This window comes from Lynx rufus, unplaced genomic scaffold (genome assembly GCF_022079265.1).
Source record: "Lynx rufus isolate CCGP_SWC_20201006 ecotype Redwood Valley unplaced genomic scaffold, mLynRuf1.p SCAF_4, whole genome shotgun sequence".
Taxonomy (NCBI): domain Eukaryota; kingdom Metazoa; phylum Chordata; class Mammalia; order Carnivora; family Felidae; genus Lynx; species Lynx rufus.
The window spans coordinates 29314294-29339325 of NW_025814856.1; the positions used below are offsets into that span (position 1 = coordinate 29314294).

At 41.0% G+C, this 25032-nt stretch overlaps 1 protein-coding gene across 1 annotated transcript in view; it reads left to right on the top strand.

Moving 5' to 3' along the window:
- The window catches only part of PTPRG (protein tyrosine phosphatase receptor type G), a 578709-nt gene that overhangs the window by 537213 nt on the left and 16464 nt on the right, over positions 1-25032 (top strand). The window contains exons 16-25 of the mRNA XM_047095189.1: positions 7141-7237; positions 11754-11836; positions 12025-12159; positions 13162-13296; positions 15288-15460; positions 17282-17417; positions 17989-18135; positions 20774-20867; positions 21760-21836; positions 22326-22454. Of these exons, the coding sequence (XP_046951145.1) occupies positions 7141-7237; positions 11754-11836; positions 12025-12159; positions 13162-13296; positions 15288-15460; positions 17282-17417; positions 17989-18135; positions 20774-20867; positions 21760-21836; positions 22326-22454 (1206 nt within the window). The remainder of the gene's footprint in view (positions 1-7140; positions 7238-11753; positions 11837-12024; positions 12160-13161; positions 13297-15287; positions 15461-17281; positions 17418-17988; positions 18136-20773; positions 20868-21759; positions 21837-22325; positions 22455-25032) is intronic.

A 25032-nucleotide genomic window follows, 5' to 3' on the forward strand; every position in this document is an offset into this window, starting at 1 on the left:
TATTAAACAGACTGCCCTTTTCTTCACCGAGGCGCTTAACTAAGGCACATCTCTGGCAGCCAGAGTTGTGCCAAGGGGGCCAAGTTTTCGTGGCAGCTCAGCTGTCTTCTAGCTTTGTGGGTGAGTCGGTTCCTTTCTCTCATTCTTCCTTTAAAATGGAAACGATGATGATGATGCTTTACGGCCCATCTCTTTTCCCAAAATGGGTGATGGGGATTAAATGATGTGATGGAAAGGACGCACAATGAGAAATAAACACAGGACCCAAAGCCCCTGTCTCCGTGCAAGGCCAGAGTCCCCAGAGGCCATCATAAAGGCAGTTATACTGACAACTATTTCTCTTGTTTTTTTGTTTTGTTGTGTTGTGTTTTTCTGAGCAAAACCGAAGCAAAGGTAGTAGAGAGAAGGGACCCTCTGATTTATTCGTCAAAGTCCTGTGTATCATGGAACAAACAAAAATATGTCGAGTACTTAATGCGGCTGTTAGATGCTTACCAAAAAAGGTGCCTATTCAACTACAGAGAACATGGTTTAAAGTCAAACATTTTGTATTCATGAGGACAGCAAATGTGTGTGCTGTTGAAGTGATTTAGTTCAATTGACTGTTGGCTGGATGACTGAGCAAGAATATTGAGGCATTTAACAATGTTGATGGTATTCAGGACAAACATTTATCCTCTGGAGAACAGAATTTGATCAGGATGACCAAATGCAACTCCAGTTTCTCAATTATTTATGATTTGAGACCCCCAGTGCTATTCATCACAGCTGGTTTTGACACCATTTAATTATTCAAAATAATCAGCTACACCTCTATAAACTTGATCTGACTTAAAATGGGCTTTGCTGCATCACAGTCAAGCCTGTTAACAAATTCTGGGCATCTGGGCACCCTATTTCTGTCCTAAAACAAAACAAAAAAGTCCACTCTGGCTGGAAGCTTTTGTCTCCTGTATTGAACTTTATAGCTTAAATCTTATTAGCTGGTGGTTAAGGGAGGGGCCCAAAAGGGCAGGGACAGGGGAGGCATTGTTCTGCCCTTGTCTCTTCACAATCCCTCCTGGTTCGAATGGTTTAAAATCAGGGCTATTCAGAATAGGAAGATTATCCTTTCTTCTGAAAAGAACAATAAGGCAGCGACATAATGGGAGGAATGAGACAGGAAAACTTGTTAATCTACCGTCCTCTTCTAATTGAGGGAGATTTTGAACTATTTTAGAACACTGGTAGTCCTTTTTGGCTGCTCTGCTAAAAAGGACAACTGGTAACAGGCTATTTAAGAAATTATTAAGGCTGTTTTACAAATGAGATAGTAAAAGACTGTAAAAGAAGGTCAGGAAAAGAGATTTTGTGCAATTAAAAAAACAAAACAACTGGGGCACCTGGCTGGCTCTGTCAGTGGAGAGTATATGACTCTTGATCTTGTAGGTTTGAGCTGCACAATGGGTGTAGAGATTACTTAAAAAAAAAAAAAAAAAATCCTGGGGCACCTGGGCGGCTCAGTCAGTTCAGCCTCGACTTAGGTCATGATCTCACAGTTCATGAGTTCAGGCCCCACATCGGGTCAGTGCTGACAGCTCGGAGCCTGGAGCCTGCTTCAGGTTCTGTGTCTCCCTCTCTCTCTGCCCCTCCCCCACTCATGCTCTGTCTTTCTCTCTCTCTCAAAGATGAGTAAACATTAAAAATAAATCTTTTTAATTTTTTTTTTAACGTTTATTTATTTTTGAGACAGAGAGAGACAGAGCATGAACGGGGGAGGGGCAGAGAGAGAGGGAGACACAGAATCGGAAACAGGCTCCAGGCTCTGAGCCATCAGCCCAGAGCCCGACGCGGGGCTCGAACTCACGGACCGCAAGATTGTGACCTGAGCTGAAGTCGGACGCTTAACCGACTGTGCCACCCAGGCGTCCCAAAATAAATCTTTTTAAAAAGCCAAAACAGCACCCTCATTATGATAGGAGACTAAAAAAGTCAACCCCAGATTTCCACATCTTTTTAAGTGGAATAACGGTGGCCGGCATTTTCTTAGCACTGCACTTGGATTATTTCACTCGTTTCTCAGAACTGCCCTTCATAGAGGTACTATTCTATTGTCCCCATTTTACAAATGAGGAAACTTTACCCATAGGAAAACTGAGGCTTTGAGTGGCTCAGATGTGAAATGGCAGAAGTTAGGTTTTAGGACCAGGATATGTGACTCAAGCCTACATGTTTTACCTCAATGCTCTCCAGACTCATTAAGTAGTATCCTATGGTGACCTGGAGTCAGAAGGAGAAAAAATCAAGACTACCAGTGACTGTCTAAAACTGATCATGCAGCTGATAAGCCAACAATTGTCTTGGCAGAAAAAAAAGGGGGGCAGGGGAAGGCAGGAGAGGAAACCACCAAAATAAGGAATCCCCCCATTAAAAATACTGGGAGCCCATTACATGGTCTTTATGGTCCAGAGCCTACCAGATAGCTGAGAATCTGACTTAGAAAATTTTTTTTTTAATTTTTTTTTAACGTTTATTTTTATTTTTGAGACAGAGAGAGACAGAGCATGAACAGGGGAGGGTCAGAGAGAGAGGGAGACACAGAATCTGAAACGGGCTCCAGGCTCTGAGGTGTCAGCACAGAGCCTGACGCGGGGCTCGAACTCACGGACCGAGAGATCATGACCTGAGCCGAAGTCGGACGTTTAACCGACTGAGCCACCCAGGCGCCCCTGACTTAGAAAATTTTATACAGCATCTGAATAGAGGCCTAAAGTTAGTCAAAGAACTAACCTGAAAATTATAAATACCACTTAACAATTGATGTGTGGCTATTAAGAGAACAAACAATTCATCTGACAGTTATTCATGAGAACCTTTTATTCTGTGGACATAACATAAAGCACAGAGGTAAATTTGAGACCTTGCCCTCTAGGATTTTCACCTCCTGGTGGCAGTGGAGACTAGGGTGGGCAAAGCAAAATAAGTGATAATACTGACAAAGTTCTGGATGGAAGAGGGCAAAGAAGAAGAAAAGCTTCCATGAATTTTTTTATTATTTCACCAGAATTTCTATTTGCCCCATCTTGTTTAAAAATCTTGGACGGAAATGAAAAAAAAAATGGTGAATAGCTGTCCTATTTTCAGAATTTTGCTGCTTGGAGGAGAATGAGAAAAACGATTCCCCGGTAATTTTGAGTCTTTGTCTAGAGGTGATGCAGCAAGCATTTTGTCCTTGTCAGATAAATTTTGGAGACTGTTAAAAGCTGGCAACATTATACCTCTAGCAGATTTTGCAGTCACTGGAAATAACATCAATCCTTGTCTCAGGATGGCGTTCGATGCCTCTGTTCCCTTGGCTACCTGCGTTGACTTCAACCTCACTCTTCCCCGGCCTCCACAGTCCTAATCCAGGAGGCTTCCAAAGGCGCAGTGCTAGCATTAACTTTCAAACGGAGAGAGCTCTGAGGCTGTGTGGGTCGACAGAATTAATAGGCAGGGGTCAGGAGCATCACGAGGTGAAAGGCTGAGTGCAGAGATGAGGCCAGAGGTCCAATACCCCTTGACAAGATCCTTTGGGGGAATTACCTCTATTACCATTAACTCCAGCTGAGCTAAATTTGGGCGGGTTGCTCATCTTAAATCAGGAGAACAAAGCTTTGTCCACCTGAGCCCGTGCACTCGAGGGATCAGTGGCCACAATCACTTTATGTAAGATGCAGCGTTCCGATGTTGCCAGTGACACGTAAGAGGGCATCGCCAGATAGAGGGGTGGATGCTCCATGAGGCTGCGGCCTGCAAAATGGCAGAAGCCCGTGACAGAATGCCACTTAAGGTCTGAAAGGTCTTTAAAACATTTCTAAACCCTTAGCAAGAAGAAAACCACAGTTGCGTTGAGGTTTTTGTGAAGGGTGAGGAGAGAGGGAATTAGCCCAATTCACAAATAGTGTGCACAAGGTCATTTTACTTTATAGATCTGCTACAGGATAATGGGTGCTGTGATAAAAATGGGTGGTTTTTCTGGAAGGGTTAGGCAGTCACTGTATATAAAGACAGATGGATTCAGACCAGGGGTGAGCAGGACAGGCATTCTTGCCAAGGCAGATGGCAGTGAAGCAAAGAGCAGGAGATCCTACGGTCTTGTCAAAGGGCACAGAGGTAAAACTGTCCGGAAGGAGAAGGGAGCTGGTGGAAGATGGCAGATCTGGGCTGGGATCGTGAAAGCCTGGCTAAGGAATCCGGGATCTATCCAGAGATTTCCGAGTAAGAGAATAACAAAGTCCAGGCAGCACAGGAAGAAATTTGGCATGGCAGCTGTTTGTAGCCTGAGAGGCAGGAAGATGGCATGTCACCGGTATCCAACGAGGGCCAGCTCTGTGCCGGACGCTAGGCAAGCACCAGACCGTAGCAATGACCTAAACTAATCAGTCTTTCGTGGCCCCTGTCCCTAATACACCTGTAGGCTGTCTGAACTCCCACCAAGAATGTTCTGTATACTCGGGTCTCACACTTGGTCACCTGGTCCAAAATGTGTTCTTGTTTGCTTTCTTTGTGAAGCTGAATAATCTGGAAGATTTCCAGATGGATTTTTATTCTGTCAGTTTCAAATTGAGCCATAGAATGGTAGGGCAGTAGGTCTCCATGTGCCTTTTCAGTAGCTTCTCACATCACTGACTCCAGGCAGCAGGAGATTTCCCCTGTTCTGTCTGTCAAGAATTCTGGATATGTCAACTTGGGGCATTTTGTTTCAGTTTTACTTTATTTTTAAGTCTCTTGTTTTTACTCGGCTTTCTTCTGTGGTGGTGTGCCTGTCGATACTCAGAATATTCATTTTGAGAATTTCAACTCTGTTACATGGACAGGAAAATGCAAATAAGCTTAAATCTTAAAACTATATATCAGAGTGCCCAATAGGTAACTTTGCTATACACACTCTGTCAGCCAGTGTCTCTTCAAAGGGTTTTAACACCTATTAAAATCACATTAACTTTGGAATTCCAGTTCTGATGGGTAAAAGCCACTCCAGGGTCAGATCGTAGTATCAGCATCTAAATGAGCCACACAGTTCTGCAAGGAATTACAGATGGCGTTATTATCCACAAGACAAAATCAGAAGGCCTTAGGCACACCCCTCGGGTTCTAATAAAATCAGATTTAACATTATTTATGACTATTCTTTGTTTTCTGTCATTCACATAATTGGAAAAGTGAAATAGAGGCAATGGATCAGACCAGGGGTTTTAGATAACAGAGAGTTTCACTGGCGATATCGAATGACTGCTTTAAACAGTGCAGACAGATGCTTCCAAGCAGTCGTGGTCAATTGCATTATATTATAATAGAGGCCCACACTCGGGTGGTCAGATCCACACACTGAGAGACAAAAAGCAATAAACCGAGTGAATCTCAAAGTGAATTAATGCTGTAATCTCTTATCACAAGATGTTTTAGCAACCCAGCCCGTGCTAAAAGTATGACCTTCAAAACCCAGAAACAGGGATGTCAACTTATTTCAGGGATTTCCGTATAGATTGAACTAATGTCTTCCAGAATACAAATCCATCTTCAAAGGTATTCTGTCCCTGGAACTATTGAAGAATAGACCTCAGGCTTTCAGGGCAATTCTAAGCGGCCAGTATCCCCAATACTTTGAGTATGGGTAGCACTGCTTAAGTGTTTGTAGATGTTTAAGATCTCAGACTCATCGCTTTGGGGCTATACTTTTTCTCATTCTAGAGAAAAGTACCAAAGCCTGGAGTCCCTTTAAACCAGCATTTGCAAAACCACAGATCATACACCATTTTAGAATAGAAAATAGCGGAGTGTATCACGTTTAGGAAGAGTAAGGAAAGGGTAAGAACTGCTGTGAAACAAACACACTTTCCCAAGAGAAGCGTGTGGCATTAGTGCCTCTGGGCTTTTTTTTTTTTTTTCTTTTAATGGACAACAGGGCAGGTCTACAATTAAAAAAAAAAAAAAAATGAATGTCCATCTGCCAAGAATCAGGAGTTCATGAGCATGGTCTCTTTGAATAGATAATGACCCCACTGTTTTTAGACTTTAAATTCTTGAATTAGAGTGAGTTAGTTCCTCCTTGGAAAGAAGAGAGGGACTCCTCACTGGGAAGTACTTTGTGAATCTAAAAGACAACCAGTTCCTTGTTTTCATTATGCCTCATGTAAATGCTATGGAAAACATCGATAATTGCTATGCATCTCCTTCATGGAAAGAAAGAAAATCTGCACGCTCCTAAACTCTGTTACATCTGTCACGTGTAAAACATTTCTCCTGATAATTTTCTGTCACTTGCTCCTGCTCTTTGCAACAGCTGTGCGCTGCTAATCACTTCCCTTATTAGTTAGCCCCAGTACTTTCTTGGGTTTGAACCGTACACTGTAGAAAATGTTGACTTTACAGCCATCGTGCAGGAGGCTAATGGATGATGTTTACCATACGTGGCTAAGGTCCTGAAGAGGTCCCTCTTCCACTGTTGGTTTTGTAAAGAAGGATAATGTAAATGAAACTAAGAGTTCACAAATAATTCAGCAAATCTGGATCTCTTTGAGCCACATAAGGACAGGTCACCAGGCTAATATAAATAGTGTCACTTCATGACGGAATATAATCAATTTGCACTCAGGCAGTTATAAAACAAGCTATGTGGCCTGTAAGCATTTTGCAAATGATGGTGGAGATTGTACCTCTGACTGGGAAATTGTTGTTCATCCTCTAAGACTGAGGTAAATGATCTGCCAGGAGCCTTTCTTTGTGCTCCTGCAACAGTATCTTCAGGCCTCTTTTCTGTGAATCACATTTGACTGTCTTTATCCTTTTGTGTGTGTTCCTCCCCCATCAGACTGGGACATACTCAAGAAGAGATCGTGTTTTGTAATCCCCCATGCCTAGGTCACCAGTTTGGAATGAAGTAGATGATTGATGAATTAGTAAAACATGAAATCCTTTTATCTTCTTCACATCCTTCGTACGTTTGTTATGAATACATCAATTATTTCTGAAGCTGAGTTTGGGGAGGTAATGGCAGCTATCCTAGGGAGTGAGTAAATACTTCATGCTTTGGGGTATATAGTTCTTTTCTTCCTATACCCTTGCTAGACATCTAAAGTGCGTCTAAAATCTTTGAAATCTTGATGTTTTTTTCACTAGGAAGTCCAACGCTGTACGGCCGATATGAACATCACTGCAGAACATTCCAATCATCCAGATAACAAGCACAAAAACAGATACATCAACATTTTAGCATGTAAGTAATAAACTTGAAACTATCTTCAGCTGTGAGGAAATTAAATCTTCATGCTGGGTAGAAGCCTAAAGCCAAGCAATCAGAATCAGGATGCCAAGAGAGAATTACACTCTCAAGTTAACCTCTCATTAGCCCATCTTCAACCGTGTCTAGGAAGAAGTGGGGACATTGACTGCCCCCTGAGTCTTTCCTTAAGCCGGCAGATCTCAGCTTGTGAGTAAGGTGACTGAAAAAAATGTTCCTTGCCTCACTGTTCTCACATGAAGTGACTGCACACCTGATGCTGGGAACCAAAGTTTGAATGTCCTGTGGCTATCCTGACATTGCTTTTAAGTGGCGAGGAGCCAGGGTTTTAAATACAAATAGGAATACTGAAAATTGAATCACATAAGTGAATGCCAAAGTTGTCTAAGACTAGGTAGTTGGTCTACACCGCAAGTGATAGAGTCACCATTCCTTGTGGCCCATGTGCTCAGTTCTCTATACCGTATTTCCAAGGTCAAGAGTACTCTGGTGGTTAGGGACACAAACAAACATCCGTCTTACAGAGCCTTATGGAATACGCTAGGAGCACAGGCTACTTCTGTGGCTCTAATGCTACTTCTGATAGACAGTGGGGTTTGGGTCACTGGCAGATAATACATGCTTTGCTATTAAGGTCAGGGACACGCATGTTTATGGCTAACATACACTATGGTAAGGAACACATTCCATAGGCTTTTATAGTGCATTAAATTGAACCATTTAAATTTGAACACTACTGTAGATAAAGCTTTTTATAATGCTTTAGCGAGATAAAAATCACATACCATATGAAATTCACCCATTTAAAGTTAACTTATATTTAAATAGGAATTTAAATATAAACTGAATTTCAGTGGTTTTTAGTATATTCACAGTTGTACAGTCATCACCACTAATGTTAGAACACTTTCAGCACCCCAACAAAAAACCCCATACCCATTAGCAGTCATTCCCAACTCCTCCTTTCCCCCAACCCCTACAAAAACACCTACTTTCTGTTTCTGTGTATTTGCCAATTCCGGGCATGGGATGTAAATGGAATCCTAGACTCTGTGGCCTTTTGTGTCTGGTTTCTTCCACTTAGCATGACGTTTTCAAGATTCATCCATCTCGTAGCTTCTATCGGCACTTCATTCCTTTTTATGGCTGAAAAATACTCTGTGGTATGGATATGCCACATTGTGTTTATTCATTTGTCATTTGATGGACACTTGGGTTGTTTCTACTTTTTGGCTATTATGAATAATGCTGCTATGAACATTTGTGCAGACATATATTTTCAATTCTCTTGGATATATACTTAGGAGTAGAATAGCTAGGTCATATGGTAACTCTATGTTTAACATTTTGAAGAACTGCCATACTATCTTCCAAAGTGGCTATACCATTTTACATTCCCACCAGGAATATATGAGAGTTCCATTGTCCATAATCTCATCAACACTGGCTACATATATATATTATATATGTATATATGCATATATGTGCGTGTGTGTGTATATATATATATATATATATGTATTACAAAATATATACATAATCCCTAATGATGACTAATGTTGAGCATCTTTTCATGTATTGGCCACCTGTGTATCTTCTTTGGGGAAATATCTTTTCAGATCCTTTGCACATTTTTTAAATAGGATTACTTATCTTTTTGCAGCTGATCCTGGATACAAGTCCATTGTATAGATAAATAGTACACAAATATTTTCTCCCATTCCGTGCATTGTCTTTACACTTTCTTGCTGGTGTCCTTTGAGGCAAAAATTATTTTAATTCTGGTGAAATACTGTTTTTCTTTTGTTGCCTGTGTTTTTGGTGTTCTATGTATGAAACCACAGCCTAAGCCAAGATCATGAAGATTTACACCTGTGTTTTTATCAAAGCGTTCTATGGCTTTAGCTCTTACATTTAGGTCTTTTATCCAAATGACTTTTACATATGATGCGAGGCAGGGTCCAAGTTTATTCTTCCGCATGTTGATAGCTGGTTGTCCTAGCACGCTTTGCAGATTGAATTGTCTTAGTGCCCCTATTGAAAATCAGCTGACCATAAATGTAGGAGTTTATTTCTAGACTGTCCCTTCTCTTCCATTGATAGCTCTATCCTCAGGCCAGTATCAATTTGTCTTGATTGCAGACTATAGCTTTGTAGTCGATTTTGAATCTGGAAATGGTGAATGCTCCAACTTTGTTCTTCTTCAAGATTGTTTTAGTTTTTCTGGGTCCCATGTGTTTCCATATCAATTTTGGGATCGACTTTTATATTACTGCAAAAGGTGTAGCTGGGATTTTGGTAGGGATTGCGTTGAATCTGTGGATTAATCTTAACATCGTCTTCCATCCATGAAGATGGGATGTCTTTCCATGTATTTATATCTTTTACTCTTTTCAGTGTTTTACATTTATAGTTTTCCTTTTGTTGTGCTTCTTTTGTTAAATTCACTTAAGTATTCTTTTTGATGCTATGGCAAATGGGATTGTTTACTTAATTTTGAGACCTTGCAATTCTCATGTATAGAAATAGAATCTTTTTAAAATATTGCTCATGTATCCCACAATCTTTGCTGAATTCATTTATCCTAATAGTTCTCCTTTGTGGACTCCTTAGAATTTTTATATACAAGATCTTATCATTTGCTATTACAGTTTCACTTCTAACTCTAGATAAAGTTTTTGAAGAACCACAAGTCATTTTTGAATCAGAGTACTGGTTTCACTTATGTGAGAGAATGAGGTAAACAGGACAACAAGGAAGAAGAATCAAACTGTGCTTTTCTCTCCCTTCTTTGAATGGATGGACTCTTGACAGTATTTGTTGGCCAACCCAGTAAAGGCTCATTTTGCTGAGATTATAAGGATTTGTCAATCAATATACCTTATTTCTAACCATGAAAGTCAGGGATATAGACACATGTGTGTCTTGAGTACGTCCACACATATCATTCTCTCCACCTTGACAGTCCTTACTTCTGGTGACCTCAGTTCTTGGCTACAAGTATGTGGCAGAAAAGAGGGAGGAAATCACAGCAGCTTCTGGGTGGTATGCCCAAGGGTCATGCTATTTCCTGGAAAGTTTACCACCTGTGCTTTGATGTGGTTGTACTTTGACCAGTTCATTTGTGGTTTCGCTTTCACAAATTCACATTAGATACAGTTTTATTTCCGTAGGTTCAGAAAGTTGGGTTCTGATGTTCATGACATTTTGTCAGATTCTGGGCACATAAATACCCATCATCTTGGTCTACCCCTATATTAAGGGCTAATTTAGCGTGGCAAAAAATGGGACAGAAATGTCATGAAACAACTAAACTTAATGTGCCAGAAACACAAAGTAGGAAAAGGCTTCTCTCACAGAGCAGTTACAACTCTTAGGTATATATGGATGTTACCATACCCCCTCCTATACTCCTCCATTTTCCCAAGGCTATTGCCTTTCAGATTAAATATGAATTTTGCAACATGGAATACGTGTTCTTGTCAGTCTGAAAAATATACAATATAGTGGTATCGAGCTAGGACATAGCCGTAGGTGTCCAGATAACTTGGGGGAAAATTTTCATTTGGAGCCTGTTGCTATCAGGCAGCCCCCATGCCTATCAAATGTACTCTCAGCCTCCTGTCAGAACAACTGAAACAATTCACGGTTCCAAGGATGGAGAGTGCTTTCAAAAAGTGCTTGATATATAGTCTGAGGTCATTAATGTCTAGGCTAACTAAACCACTCATTGGACTTGTTTTTGGAATAGCCTTTTATGATTATGACTATAACCAGAAATGTAAACTTAACTTTTGCCCATTCTGTTCCTAGCTAGGGAAGATAAAATTATGACCTTCGCTTCATTTCATTGGCTGTCCTAAAAATTCAAGCTATACTTTGCTAGGTAACAAGAGGCATATAACCCATTCCCCTGTTTTGTGTTCATAAGCTGAAGTTAAGTGGTTCCTAAAATCTGATTGCTGGCCAGATTGCTGCAATGAGATTACTTTTAGGAATAGCTCTGGGTTCCCTCGGTTACTTAGGTTCTGTTGGGGTGACAGGGACTCTGAATTTAGCAGAGGAATCTCCTGAAAATAGGTATTTGATGTTCTGGACCTAATAGAACAATATGCCTTTTTATATTTGTATCACTGGAAAAGAGGGCAATGGATAGTCAAAAGCCTCAGTTTTAAAATACAGGACAAGGAAATTTTGGAGGGTTACAACTTGAAATCATTTTACACGAACTAATAAGGACTCCAGTTTGCATTTCTTGGGCACTCACAGGTCAGACCATGAGGTAGAAATGTCCCTGTGTTTTAAGATGGGTTTCAACGCTGTATCTTTGAAGTTTTACTTGTTGTTCTGGCCAAAGTTCTCTGGGGGCACTCTGGGAGATGCCGCACTGCCTGTTTGCCTTGTTCTCTGCTTTAGAATGCTGGTAGTTTTTGAATTACACATTTTGTTTTTGCTTTTTTTTTTTCTTTTTTTTTTTTTTTGTCCTCTATAGATGATCACAGTAGGGTGAAGTTAAGACCTTTACCAGGAAAAGACTCTAAGCACAGCGACTACATTAATGCAAACTATGTCGATGTAAGTCAGAAATGTTTTTATAAACCTGCTTCTGATAATTGAAGAGTTGCCACAGAGACTGTTGAACGTGTTTTAATACTGCACAGAGCTTTTACTAAAACACAGCCTATTCAATCTGGAAGGCACTTGAATTATTAACTGGTGTGTGGTACCCTTGCATCTTACTTTGTGCTGTGTCATCTTTGAAGGGCTACAACAAAGCGAAAGCCTATATCGCCACCCAGGGACCTTTAAAGTCTACATTTGAAGATTTCTGGAGGATGATTTGGGAACAAAACACTGGAATCATTATCATGATTACGAACCTTGTGGAAAAAGGAAGAGTAAGAGCCTCTTGGCTTAATATCTTAAATCATGTACCTTCATTCAAAACCTATTTATGGAGTACCTGCCGTAGGGTAGGAGCTTGACCAGGTGTAAAGAGTTAAGGCGATGAAAGGCATCCTCTCTGCCCGTACCTTGCTTGTAGTCTGGTGGGAAAGAGCTCAGCACTTAGAAGAGTGAATTAAATGTGGCAGTAGGAATGAACAGAACGTTATAATGGGGATGCTGCAGAATGGATGAATACATCCTCTGGGGCTGAGATTTGTAAAGGAGCTCTTGTTTGCGGTGAGATGTGAACAGTGAGGGACGAGAAGGAGTTAGGGAAGGACCTTCTAAGCCCAGGGAACACAGGGAAGCTGCAGGAAACCCAGTGTAGTGGGGGAACTACCGATAGTTCAGGCAGGGGACAGCAGCACTGCTGAAACACCCTAGCATTGAGAGAACCTTTTTTTAAGATGATGAATATTTGAGTTATTAGATTATGAGCTTACATTACATTATGGTAATGTAGGCTGGAATAAAGGCTAAGCCTCAAGTTCATTAGGTAGAGTCGCTTCAAGTTCACTTTGACTGTGGAGTCCCCGTTTCACCTTTGGTGACCCAAGTTGTGAAATGAAGATTTGCATTGTTACAAGACTCTCTTGCAACTCCGAATGCAGCCCAGACTCCTAAACGATAAGTAAACTCCTTTATAATGTAGCCAGCCCTATTTCTTACTGGCCAAATACAGGTTTCTTTCTTTGGCCCTCTTTAAAGTGCACTGTGTGTTGAAAGACGGTCACGAATACTAGACCCATTTCTCAAAGGATCTTGCCCACACTTGTCCCACGATTAACCACTTCAGAGGTATGTCTGCCTATAAGCCATTGGGCCCGTACGTTCCTTTCTCGGTCAACTACATGGCCAGAGTACTGGTTTTAAAGACTTATGAAATCACTTCATCGACAGTACAACCGTGGCATAAATTGCAGTTGCAGTTAACAACTTTTTCCTTTTTGCAGCGAAAATGCGATCAGTATTGGCCAACAGAGAATAGTGAGGAGTACGGAAACATTATTGTCACACTGAAGAGCACAAAAGTACACGCCTGCTACACTGTGCGTCGTTTTTCAGTCAGAAATACAAAAGTGAAGAAGGTACTGAAGGAATCGGGTGGGCTGCCAGGGCATCTCTCTTTAAACTTGTACGAAAAACGGCACAACCAAGGCCAATTCTCATAACCAACTTGGCTTTAAAAAAGTATTTCTAAAAAACGTTTTTTCACAACTCGTTTGATTGACATCAATGTATGCTGTGAAAGATACTGGCAAAGCACATAATAGAATTTAACTGGCCTGATTAAATGCTGTAATCTCCCAGTGAAGGCTTCGCTTTTTGTTTTGTTTTGTTTTGTTTTTTTTAAAAAGGTCCTCTTCGGTTTTGGTGACCAGCAACTATAGCAGCATCTGCTTGTTGACTGAGCTTTTTAATAGCAATTTTCTGACAGTTTTAAAGCATTATTTCCCAAAGTGTGCTCCAAGGAATGCTAACCCTGCAAGATGCTTGCAAAAATCAGATTCTGCTGTTTAATAGGTATGGAAAATGAATGCTAGGTAATAAATATTCTCCGTTAGAAATGAACAGGGCACGCAAGTGACCAAAGTGCTAGTGAAGAAACCTCTTCAACTTTGTTTTGCCTAGTGCTTCCTAAAGTGCCTTAATACAACCCTTGTCTAACTGTTAACATCCTGAGATTCACACCCTGTGGAAAATGCTTTCAAGTTATCTCTTGTTCAACAGCTGCTGTTGCACCAAGACTCCTAGACCACTGCAACATTACTAGGAACTCTAGGTAGATGTTCATTAAGAAAATGTATAGTTGCTCTAGAGACTTAGGAATGGCTGTTGTTTGTAGCAATGGGTATAATGTGGTGTTTTGTAGTTGTTTTTAGTCTTGGACATCTTTGAGAAGGTGTTAAAACTCCAGGCTTCCTGCTCCCAGAAGAATTCACCTTTATTCAAACTTTTATATACAATGTCATTGGCTCTGAAACCTATCTGTGCTCCAAGGTTAACAGTCCTTTGTACATGTAGTTTTTTCCCAGAATGGCAGAAGCATATAATAATCAAGTAGCATTGTATTTATCTGTGTTCTGATAGAGCTGTTACAAAGCCCATTTGTAAAAAGCCCATGGGAACCCTTCAGGTATTTAAGCATCGCCCACTTATTCTTATTTTGGAAGCAGCTTAGAGGGAGGAGGAAGTCAAATGGGAATGTTAGGTGTCTTGTGCAAGAGGAAAAAGTAGTAACTAAAAATAAGAAAGAAATAGGAAAATGAGAATTAACAGAGGATTTCAGAAATGAAAGTCATCAGGCCTTGGTAGTACAGGGCCGAACACCTAACATGCTCCAGTGTTGAGTAATGAGCCCGAGTCATTAAAAAAAAAAAAAAAAAAGAACTTTTCAGAGGTATTTGTGGTAAGAAAAAAACATATAACAGCTAGTTACCCATTTGGGGAAATTTTTCATCCAAGTAGTTAAAATGAAAACAAAAAGTAGTTTAAAAAGCTGAGCCACTTAAAGGAAAACTACTCTGAAAAATTCATTTATGAAAGTGACAGATAAATTTATTATTGCTTTGACTCTCGAGATTGACCATCATTTGGCACTTAGGATCTTCCCCACAGCTGGTGAAGAATGTAAAGCAAGGACCAGCACTTAGGTTCCTGAAGGTTCAACCTGGACAGCGGAGAAAGGATGGGAATCCGGGCCCACTGTCAGATGAAAGCAAAGGACCAAAGCCTTCTGGAGTTGGGGCAGGAAGTCAGAAAATGGAGACCCTGTAGGCAAATTACAGTGTTTGAGATGGTTCTAAATCCAAAAAACTAGCGTCAAGTGTTCGTACCTGGTACAGTCTTAAGCCATACTCTCCCCCAGGAGAGGTCTGATACTTGCCATCCAGCTAGGTGGTATCTCCATTTGTGGCCTGAGACGGCCACCAAGAGGAAAGTACCTCGTTCAGGAACAGTAGTTAAGGCAAATGAAATGGAAGGTCCTGTTTCCTGGATCCTTACATTATTTCCTTATACCAGAATGCCTACCCCCTGCTTAAAGACCTCTTTTTTTTTTTTTCCACCTTTCTCGTAGGGTCAGAAGGGAAACCCCAAGGGTCGTCAAAATGAAAGGGTAGTGATCCAGTATCACTACACACAGTGGCCTGACATGGGAGTTCCTGAGTACGCCCTCCCGGTCTTGACCTTTGTGAGGAGATCCTCAGCAGCCCGCACGCCGGAAATGGGCCCTGTGTTGGTGCACTGCAGGTGGGGCCAACATCCTTCTCTTTCTTGTGCCTGGGATTCGACACTGGAAGTGGGCAAAGTAGGGAAATGTGGACCTCACGGGCATGGACTACTGGGGCCCTGCTGTGTTGCTTCAGAAACGGAGTCTTGCTCCGTCACCTGGGACCAGTACAACCTGTTACAGTTAGATAAAAATCACTATATATTCTCCACATGTTCAGAAATCATGTGCTATTTCTGAGGTTAAAACAAAATGTGCTCTTAGAGAATCAATCTCCAGTTTTATAACATCTACGATTAATAAAATCCCCATTGTTTATAGGGAATCTTTAAGCTGCTCCTATTAATAAAAATCTGACCTTAAACACAAGTCCAGGGCTTTCTACACTAGAGAGTTTGAGATTTTGTATATGGCTTTTCTGTAGGGTTCCTCTAAATAATAAAATGTATTGTGAGAGTAAAAAGGCTTTTTTTTTTTTTTTAATGTTTATTTACTTATTTTGAGAGAGAAAGAGAACACAACCAGAGGAAGGGCAGAGAGAAAAGGAGAGACAGAATCCCAACCAGGCTTTGTGCTGCCAGAGTGAAGCCCGACTTGGGGCTTGAACTCATGAACCACGAGGCCATGACCTGAGCCAAAACAACTGACTGAGCCACCCAGGCACCCCGAGCAGCGAAAATATTTTTTCACTTTTTATCTTTGGTATTCAAATAGATGCTGCTTATTCTGCGAGTTAGAAAATGCCATGCAGCTAAGCATTTCTTCTGGGCTGTTGTTAATTACATGCGCTCACAAAGCAAGTCCTTTGCAGATGTTGGAACCCATCTCCTGTTTAAAACCCCGTGAAAACTACATTTTTCACTTAACCCATTGAGGAATCACTAAAACGGACGAAAGTCTGTCAAAGAGCTCGGGTATCAGTGGAGTTGTGTGAGACGGGGAACCCACGGCGGGGGCGGGGAGAGGCGGTTCTGACAGAAGCAGCTTGTTAATCAGAACTCTGATCCTCCTTAGTGTTGTTTTTCTAATAACAATTAGGAAGTGTGAATAAAAGAGGCCACATTTTCCAGGTGTGCCATTCTGATTCTAGACCTGGGTAACTAAAGGAAGGCACCCCTTTAGGTAGGAACTTTCTAATACTCCGCAGACTAGGGAGGTGTGCAGAAAGGGGGCTTAATGAAAGGATAGTGGGTGGGGCACCTGGGTGGCTCAGTCGGTTGAGTGTCTGACCTTAAAGCTCAGGTCACAATCTCACGGTTTGTGGGTTTGAGCCCCGGGTCGGGCTCTGTGCGGACAGTTCCCAGCCTGAAGCCTGCTGCGGGTTCTGTGTCTCCCTCTCTCTGTGTCCCTCCCCCACTTGTGCTCTCTTCATCAAAAATAAGTGAACATTAAAAAAATGAAAAGATAATGGGTGCTTCCAGAATTACGGGGAGTTGGAAGAGCAGGCGTGAACTTAGACACCAAGGACATAACTCCCTACCTGGGGCCTCAGCGGACACAGTTCTGGTGTGGGGACAGCTCTGCCGAGAGGGGCCACTCTCTGTCCCTCGCAGATCCCCGACTGAACATCCTTTGCTTGAGCTGCAAGTGAGGCTGAGAAAGCAAATACATAATGCAGCCTTTTTATAAAGGCTGTCTCTTCTCCCCATCAAGACTCCTGAGGTGGGAAATGTCCTAATGTAGTTTTTGGATGCTGTCCACAACGAATAACTTGTGTCAACTCTACTAGGTTATCTAAATGGCAAGGTTATTTCTCCGCTCACTCAATATTTAGATGGTAACTTTTCCAGGTTACTGTTAAACGAATGACCGTCCTAGTTGGGTGTCCTCATTTCTTCTAGCGCTGGTGTGGGCAGGACAGGCACCTACATTGTAATAGACAGCATGCTGCAACAGATAAAAGACAAAAGCACAGTTAACGTCCTTGGATTCCTGAAGCATATCAGGACACAGCGTAACTACCTCGTCCAGACTGAGGTAAGGGGCACCTTCAGGTGCTCTCACGAGATTTCTAGCACATGCCGTAACTGAAAGTTAAATGATTCCAAGGAGGCAAATTCCTCTCGTGGGGCTTGAAGGCATTTACAGGTTTGTATTGGAAGATGTCCTGACCATGATACTACTCATTGGCTCAGTTTCCCATTTCTGGGTGGCGCTCATGTGTGGATTTCTCAGGAACTACACCAGCACTCAGGAAGCAGACACAGCTGTATCTAGTGCTGTGTTTGATGCCGTGGGGAACTAAACATGCAGTCTGGCGTGAGAAGTAGAATGGTTCTAAAAGGTGATCATTAAACACATTTCTCCATTGCATGCTCCCTTGAACCTACTGTTTTGGGCCTAGTATGGAAAACACAGTCTTGACCCTAAAATAAGTAATAAGGGATAAACCAGTAAGAAATGGAGCAGGCCACCTAGCGGTAAGCGCAGGAGGAATTTATAGGGAGGTCCCTGTTAGAAGAGTTGCTCCGAGGTCGATTGCCTGACGGATCGAGGCGGTTACCCCTTACCAGCTCTTCTCAGTGATGACATATACTGTCCCTTACAGGAGCAGTACATTTTCATCCACGATGCCTTGTTGGAAGCCATTCTAGGAAAGGAGACTGAAGTATCTTCAAATCAGCTGCATAGCTATGTTAACAGCATCCTCATACCAGGAGTAGGAGGAAAGACGCGGCTGGAAAAACAATTCAAGGTGTGTTCCAAATAAATTTCTTGGGTTAAAAAACAAACAAACCAAGAAGTAAAGAAACATCTTCAATATGGGAGTCATGTCTTTTTTCCATGAATGTATGGACCAAAAGGGATTATCATCTGTATTCTTCAAATGTAATAGGAAGGAAATAGTTTTGACCTGTGTATGAATTGTTGGTATCCAAGTAGACAGTGCAGTGCTAGATTTCCTTCTGAGCAACTTAGGATTTGATCTGAGTGTAAACATGAGCAGCCCTTGGCCACAAAGACCTAATACTCAGAGTCAATCACTCCAGGCCAAAAAATATCTTCTGTATTCTTTTTGAATTAATCTATCTTACCCTTATTAAGAATGACTATTTGTTGGCACACTGTCCCCAAAATAAAGCTATCTGAAAGACTATCAGATAATCCAGAAACTAAAAAAGTTACTAAGGAATACTAGAGAGAAGTTAGCTTTCCCCAAAGGATTATTCTTTTGCTTGGATAGAGGCATGAAGTTTACAGGTAGGTAAAGTTTATATGGAATTGACTGAGGAAAAGGTGAAAAACCAGACTATTAGGACCTTAAAGTAATTAAGATCGTAAGACCTCAGTCTTTTATTCTAACTTTCAAACACTGTCCTTCCACATTCCTCTATATATGTCTCTCATTAGTCTTTTAAATTCCTTTTTTTGCATAATTCTATATGTAATTTCTCATTTTGTATCAAAATGGAAAGAATGAGGTGAATCTGTGCAATTTTAGTTTTCATGATAAAACTTTCCATGGATTTGGGGTGCCTGGATGGCTCAGTTGGTTAAGTGTTCAACTCTTGATTTCAGCTCAGGTCATGATCTCACAGTTGGTGAGTTTAAGCTGCCTATCAGGCTCTGCGCTGACAATGTGGAGCATGCTTGGGATTCTGTCTCCCTCTTTCTTTGCCCCCTTTCCCATTTGCTCTGTATCTCTGTCTACAAATAAATAAAAATAAACGTAAAAAAAAAAAAAAACTTTCCATAGATTCTGAAACCATCGTTTGAGATTGTCAAGCAGAGTAACCAGCAAAATTAATCTTATTTTTCATTCCATAACAATTTCAAATTTCTAGCTCTCCTTTTATATCATCCTAACTATTCTAAAAACCATTTGAGGTCATTAATAATGAGGACACAGTAGTAGCTCGTTTTCAATGTTTAAAATTAATTCTTAAAAAATTTAAGTGCCGGGGCACCTGGGTGGCTCAGTTGGTTAAGCCTCCCACTCCGGCTCAGGTCATGGTCTTGTGGTTTATGGGTTCGAGCCCCACGTCGGGCTCTGTGCCGACATCTCAGAGGCTGGAGCCTGCTTCAGATTCTGTGTCTCCCTCTCTCTCTGCTCCTCCCCCACTCATGCTCTGTTTCTTTCTTCTTCCAAAATAAACAAACATCAAAAAAAACATTTTTTAATGAGAATAAGTGCCAACATTTCTTAAATCCTACCTTTTCTATTCCTGCAATATTTGTTTCCACATACTTCAAAAAAATTCATCAAGGGGCGCCTGGGTGGCACAGTCGGTTAAGCGTCCGACTTCAGCCAGGTCACTATCTCACGGTCCATGAGTTCGAGCCCCACATCAGGCTCTGGGTTGATGGCTCAGAGCCTGGAGCCTGTTTCCGATTCTGTGTCTCCCTCTCTCTCTGCCCCTACCCCGTTCATGCTCTGTCTCTCTCTGTCCCAAAAATAAATAAAAAAACGTGGAAAAAAAAAATTCATCAAAGAAATCTTTCCATTCCATTGGAAACCAAGTCATCGGTTCTTTCGTAAGCACTAATCACTTGAGAAGTTAAGAACAAGAGAAAAAAAAAACAAGTATCAGAAACTTGAAAACTACATCCAGGGCCCTTGACAATAGTCCTAAAGCATTTGGTGGAGGCCATTCCCATATGTTCCATTAAGATATATACCCCAGCCCTCCAAAAAAAGGGGACTGACAAAGTGTTCAACCAAGCTATATAAGAACAGGAAGAATAACCAAACTTCTGGGCTAATTACTTATAATGGCCTTAGAACAATGTTAGTTTAGTTCAACAGAAATGTACCGAGAACCTAGTGAGTTAGGTTCAAGAAACACGGTTAGCTCTTATGACCATATAGCAGTCTTTTCTAGTGTAGGCCCACCCAAATCTCATGTGCCTGTGAGAAATTACAGAGGGGAACTTCCAAAAATCAGTGACACTGTCAGCCAGAAAGTCTACATTGATTCAGTAAACATCTACTCACACAGAACCTGTTATCAGAAGCCTGTGGCCTGATAGTAGAAATGAGACGGGTGTGCACATCACCAAGGGAATGGACAGAAGTAACCACTACTGAAACACAACAATGCGTTCTTTGAGGTAGAAAAAATGTTTTTTTTTCTTGAGTAATCTGATTATTGATGGACCTTTTTCGCCAGATCATCAAGCAAATGCTGTCAATTGTAATTTCTGTTTCATTGGTTTGTTGTTTTCCAGCTCTGTTGACATTCAAATGCTATATAACACTGTATACGTTTAAGGTGTAGAAAGGAATGACTGGATGCCTGCATTATATTATGAAATGATTGTCATGTTACGGTCAGTTAACATGTCCACAGTTACACCTTTGAATGAAGACTAAAGCGTTACTTTTCTTTCAGCTGGTCACGCAATGTAATGCGAAGTATGTGGAATGCTTTAGTGCTCAGAAAGAGTGTAACAAAGAAAAGAACAGAAACTCTTCGGTCGTGCCATGTAAGATCTCAAAATCCATTTGACTTGGTGGAATGTGTTAGTATTTTTTCATTGCATTTTATGTATTCTGTAAAGAGGCAGCTACTACCAAGGGGAAGAGTTCTGCCAGGAAAATTCAGGCACATCGATCAGACTAGCAGGGGCGGCTGTCAGTGCCAGCGAACGGCTGCCTCGGTGCCACGTGAAGTCTAGCTTCGGTTCACCTCGAAAGCCCAGAGTTGTGGGACTTCCACATCCTAACTAAAAAAATGAATAAAGCCATTATCACTGTGGCATGAATACTCCTAGAAAGCTTAAGGATCTCTGACTAATCCGTCCAACCGGAATACATTATTACATTATCCTGGCTATTGAGGTCAAGGCACTATGCAGATGGGGCCCTTTGTATCCATAGCTTGGGACACGGCAGAGGATGCTATGTGTGTGCTGAGACACAGGCGTGGCTGATCGCTGGAAAGATGATCTTTCCTTGACAAAGGCCACTATTTTCTAAGCCCTTTGCCAGGAGAAAGATACGGATAAGGCTATGGCAAAACAGCAGAAGTACAACGTGTGGGTATAATGGAAAGAATATCAAACCGGGGCTAAAAATTACCTGAAATCGTGCCATCTCTGCACAGAGTGTTCTTTTCATGCTCTGCTGTGAAAACCTCTCCGACAGTAAAATTTGATTCCTATGTTGCCTCTGCCCTCCTGGGACTGTGCAGCAAAATTCCATTGACATTCTCCTTAGCGGAGAACACTTGAGCTTAGTTAAAAATATAGGTAAGTTTTAACCTGAAAGGGGATCCAGGGGAATAGGTGACACACCGAGTGAATCTCAGAAAGCACTATGCGTTCTGTGTGTATAATAAGGCAAACGTGGCGTTTTTGTTTTGTTTCCATACCATAGCCGAGCGTGCTCGAGTGGGTCTTGCACCATTGCCTGGAATGAAAGGAACAGATTACATTAATGCTTCTTATATCATGGTGAGAGTCAACAGTTAATTATAAATAAATTCAATTAAACTAAAAGGTGCTAAAGAGCAGATACCACCTATGTGGCAGATTTCACTTTTCAAATAATTTCTCGATGTGTAATATCAAAATTAGCTTTCTGTATCCGGAGACCTCTAACAAAAGACTCCTAGCCAGTGGGGGTACAAAAATACTTTAAGAGAAGTGTTCATTAAGGAATTAATTTTATTGTTAATTTCACCCATCTAGCGTTTGAATAAATGTTGAAATTGCCGTTAAGTAAAAACAGCAGGGGTAACTAGGAGGAAATTTATGTGGAGCAAAAAATATCTACCCATGTTAGCATATACAGCTAAAAATTAGCCAAATGTACTGACTGCCTTTTTCAATTGTTTTCGTGTGGTCAAAACAATGCCGTCTTATTTCGTGAACATATTTTACTTACCCCGGCGTCAGAATAAAATGTTTGTAACTGCTGATTTTCCGTCTTCCTAACTGAAGGGCTATTATAGGAGCAATGAATTTATTATAACCCAGCATCCTCTGCCACATACTACGAAAGATTTCTGGCGAATGATTTGGGATCATAATGCACAGATCATTGTCATGCTGCCAGACAACCAGAGCTTGGTAAGCAAAGCACATCTGCTATATATTAATGAGCCTGTGAGGCCAGAAGCATAAATCATTTTGATACCTTAGCACAGGGCTACACTGTCTGTATGTGCTAGGGAGGGTATTGAGACTTCCCTTCTTGAAGTTGGAGCAAGTTCCTTTTGTAGTCTCACAGTTAAGTGTCGCCATCGGTTCCATTACTTGATTCTCTAATGCTGTACATGGCAGGGCCATGGAAGGTTTTGTAAAGCCTTTTTTTTTTTTTTTTTTAGTAACGTCATTAATATAGGATCTTAACCTCTGAGCTGCTATATGTCCCTTGGGAAAAATAAAATAGCATCTAACTATGTAACTGTGTTTACACGTACTAACTTGTTTAGTCCTCTCTACCACTTTATGACATAGATACTATTATCATCTCATTTAACAGCGAAGAAAATCGAGGGAAGTAACTTGCCTAAAGGGCATACATGAATAATTGGAGGCAGGATTTAAACCGGAGTGACCTTTTAATCCTTTTCTATGATGTGGCATGGGACAAATATCATAGCAAAGTTTTCCCAGTCCTTCCACCAAAAATTCGTATCTAAAGTACTAATTATCATTATCTTTCCCCCATACCTTAGGCAAGGCAGATCCATTACAGGGAAGGAGATACAGAAAGGCTATTTTGTTCCAGTTTAAAGGTGCTTCTAAGACCTTGGCTGAGCTACAGCCCTTTTCTCCTCTAGTTAGTCCTTCCCTGCTGTGGTCCCTAAGACCATATAAAAGAAGGGTTAACAAGTTTATCGAAATAAACTTAATGGCAGAATTCGTTGGGTCTTCAGAAGTTATGAGGACACGTAAGCCCACAAAACAAAAACGGAAATAAGAAACAATGAGGAGCTGCTTCGACAAGTATCAGATCAGTGAATTTTTTCGTCGAGAAAGAACAGCCTGTGATTGAACCCCTAGTCTTGACGACATGCATTTGACTGCGTGCCCAGTCAGTAGGAAGTTCACTTTGTCGCATTTTGCTCCAGTTTCAGAATACCAAGACTGCTTCTGTAGGAGAGAATGGCAACAAAATTGAGAATCTTCAACTCAAAACTGGAGTGTAAATTTTCAAATTAGCTGGCAATAGGGGTCTATTCTGTTTGGCGTGTGGAAATTGGAGGCATTTAGGGTTGTTAAAACGTTCATTTGTTGGATGAGTCAGTGTTTTGGTATTGTCACTTATCACAGGACAGTCACCAAAAGCCTCTACCCACGGGCTCGTTTGTATGGGGAGGCTGGACCAACAGAGTCCACGCGTGTTATGCAGACAGTGAGGACACAGGACTGCCCTGGAACAGGTCACCTCGGGCTGAGGGAGACCGGGCTAGAATCCTGAATGTCTGCCTTCTCAGCTCTGGGGTCGAAAGTCAGTGCACATTTTTCCTAAAAAATGTCTGCAGATTCTCTTTGTTTGCTTTATTTCTTACTGCTGTAATTTTACAAGACCATGATTCTGTGACTAGCCCAAAGTCACGGGTTCCTAGGTCAGAATGCACTGTTCTAGATATGCCTAGGCATCTTTGATCTACAAATGTATTTGTAAGCAAAATAACCATGAGACCAGAGGTCCTACTGAATTAAGAAGTAGCATGTATTTTTCATAGCATTTGAAGATGATCAGTTTCTCCCTAATTTGCTTTCTGTAGTCAGATGTTTTGGTGTGTGTGTGTGTGTATTTGCTTATTAAAATCCCCTTGGCAGTCATTAGGCCAATTTGATAATTTACTATTCAAATTATGTACCTGTTAATGTCTTACAGGTACATAATGTTATTCCCACTTTTCAGATATGGAAATTAAGGCCCATATTAATTTATTCAATCCTAAATCCTGTGTTTAATCTCTGCGCATTGGTTAAATTTATAGGCCTTGTCCATTATTACCTTACATCTTTAGTATCTGTTAGAAGGGTCTTAACTTCCATTTCCTTGGACAAAATGTATTAAAACCCCTGACAGTTACAGACTGTCTTTTGTATAGCCTAAACCCAATTGCTAATCTGTTTCCCCTTATGCTGAGCTTTAAAAATAAAAATGTACTTGGCAATAAGCTATATTGAAACTTGAAAGGGTGATAAGTCTTATTGGACTGTTGGCTCATTTCTGATGCAACAATGTAAGATTAAACAAAACCTTCTTTGTTTTGAACATTATTCAGAATTATTTCTGACTTCACTAGTAGTATCTAAGCATTTTCAGGCAAATGCCCATGGAAGTGTAGCTATTCCAGGCAAAGCAGAGTTTGCCATTTGGACTGATGAGAAAAAGAGGGATGGGGGGGGGTCAGGGGTCTTACCCTAATCGTTGTATTTCTCACAAAGACTCCCACCTCTACATCTCTTCACTTTTGCTTCGGCCTCCGCAGTTTTCAGGGATGGAATTCAAGTAAAGAGCCTGAATATTTATTTTTAATGCTAAAATAGATGAACATTTAAAGCTTGCCTGACTCAAGGCTGAAAGCCTTTTTCTGTGTTAATCTCCTTTTGACACCTAACATGGTTAGATTAACTTTTCTTTGAAAAGGCACTTTGTACTTGGAACCAACATAAGCTTATTTAT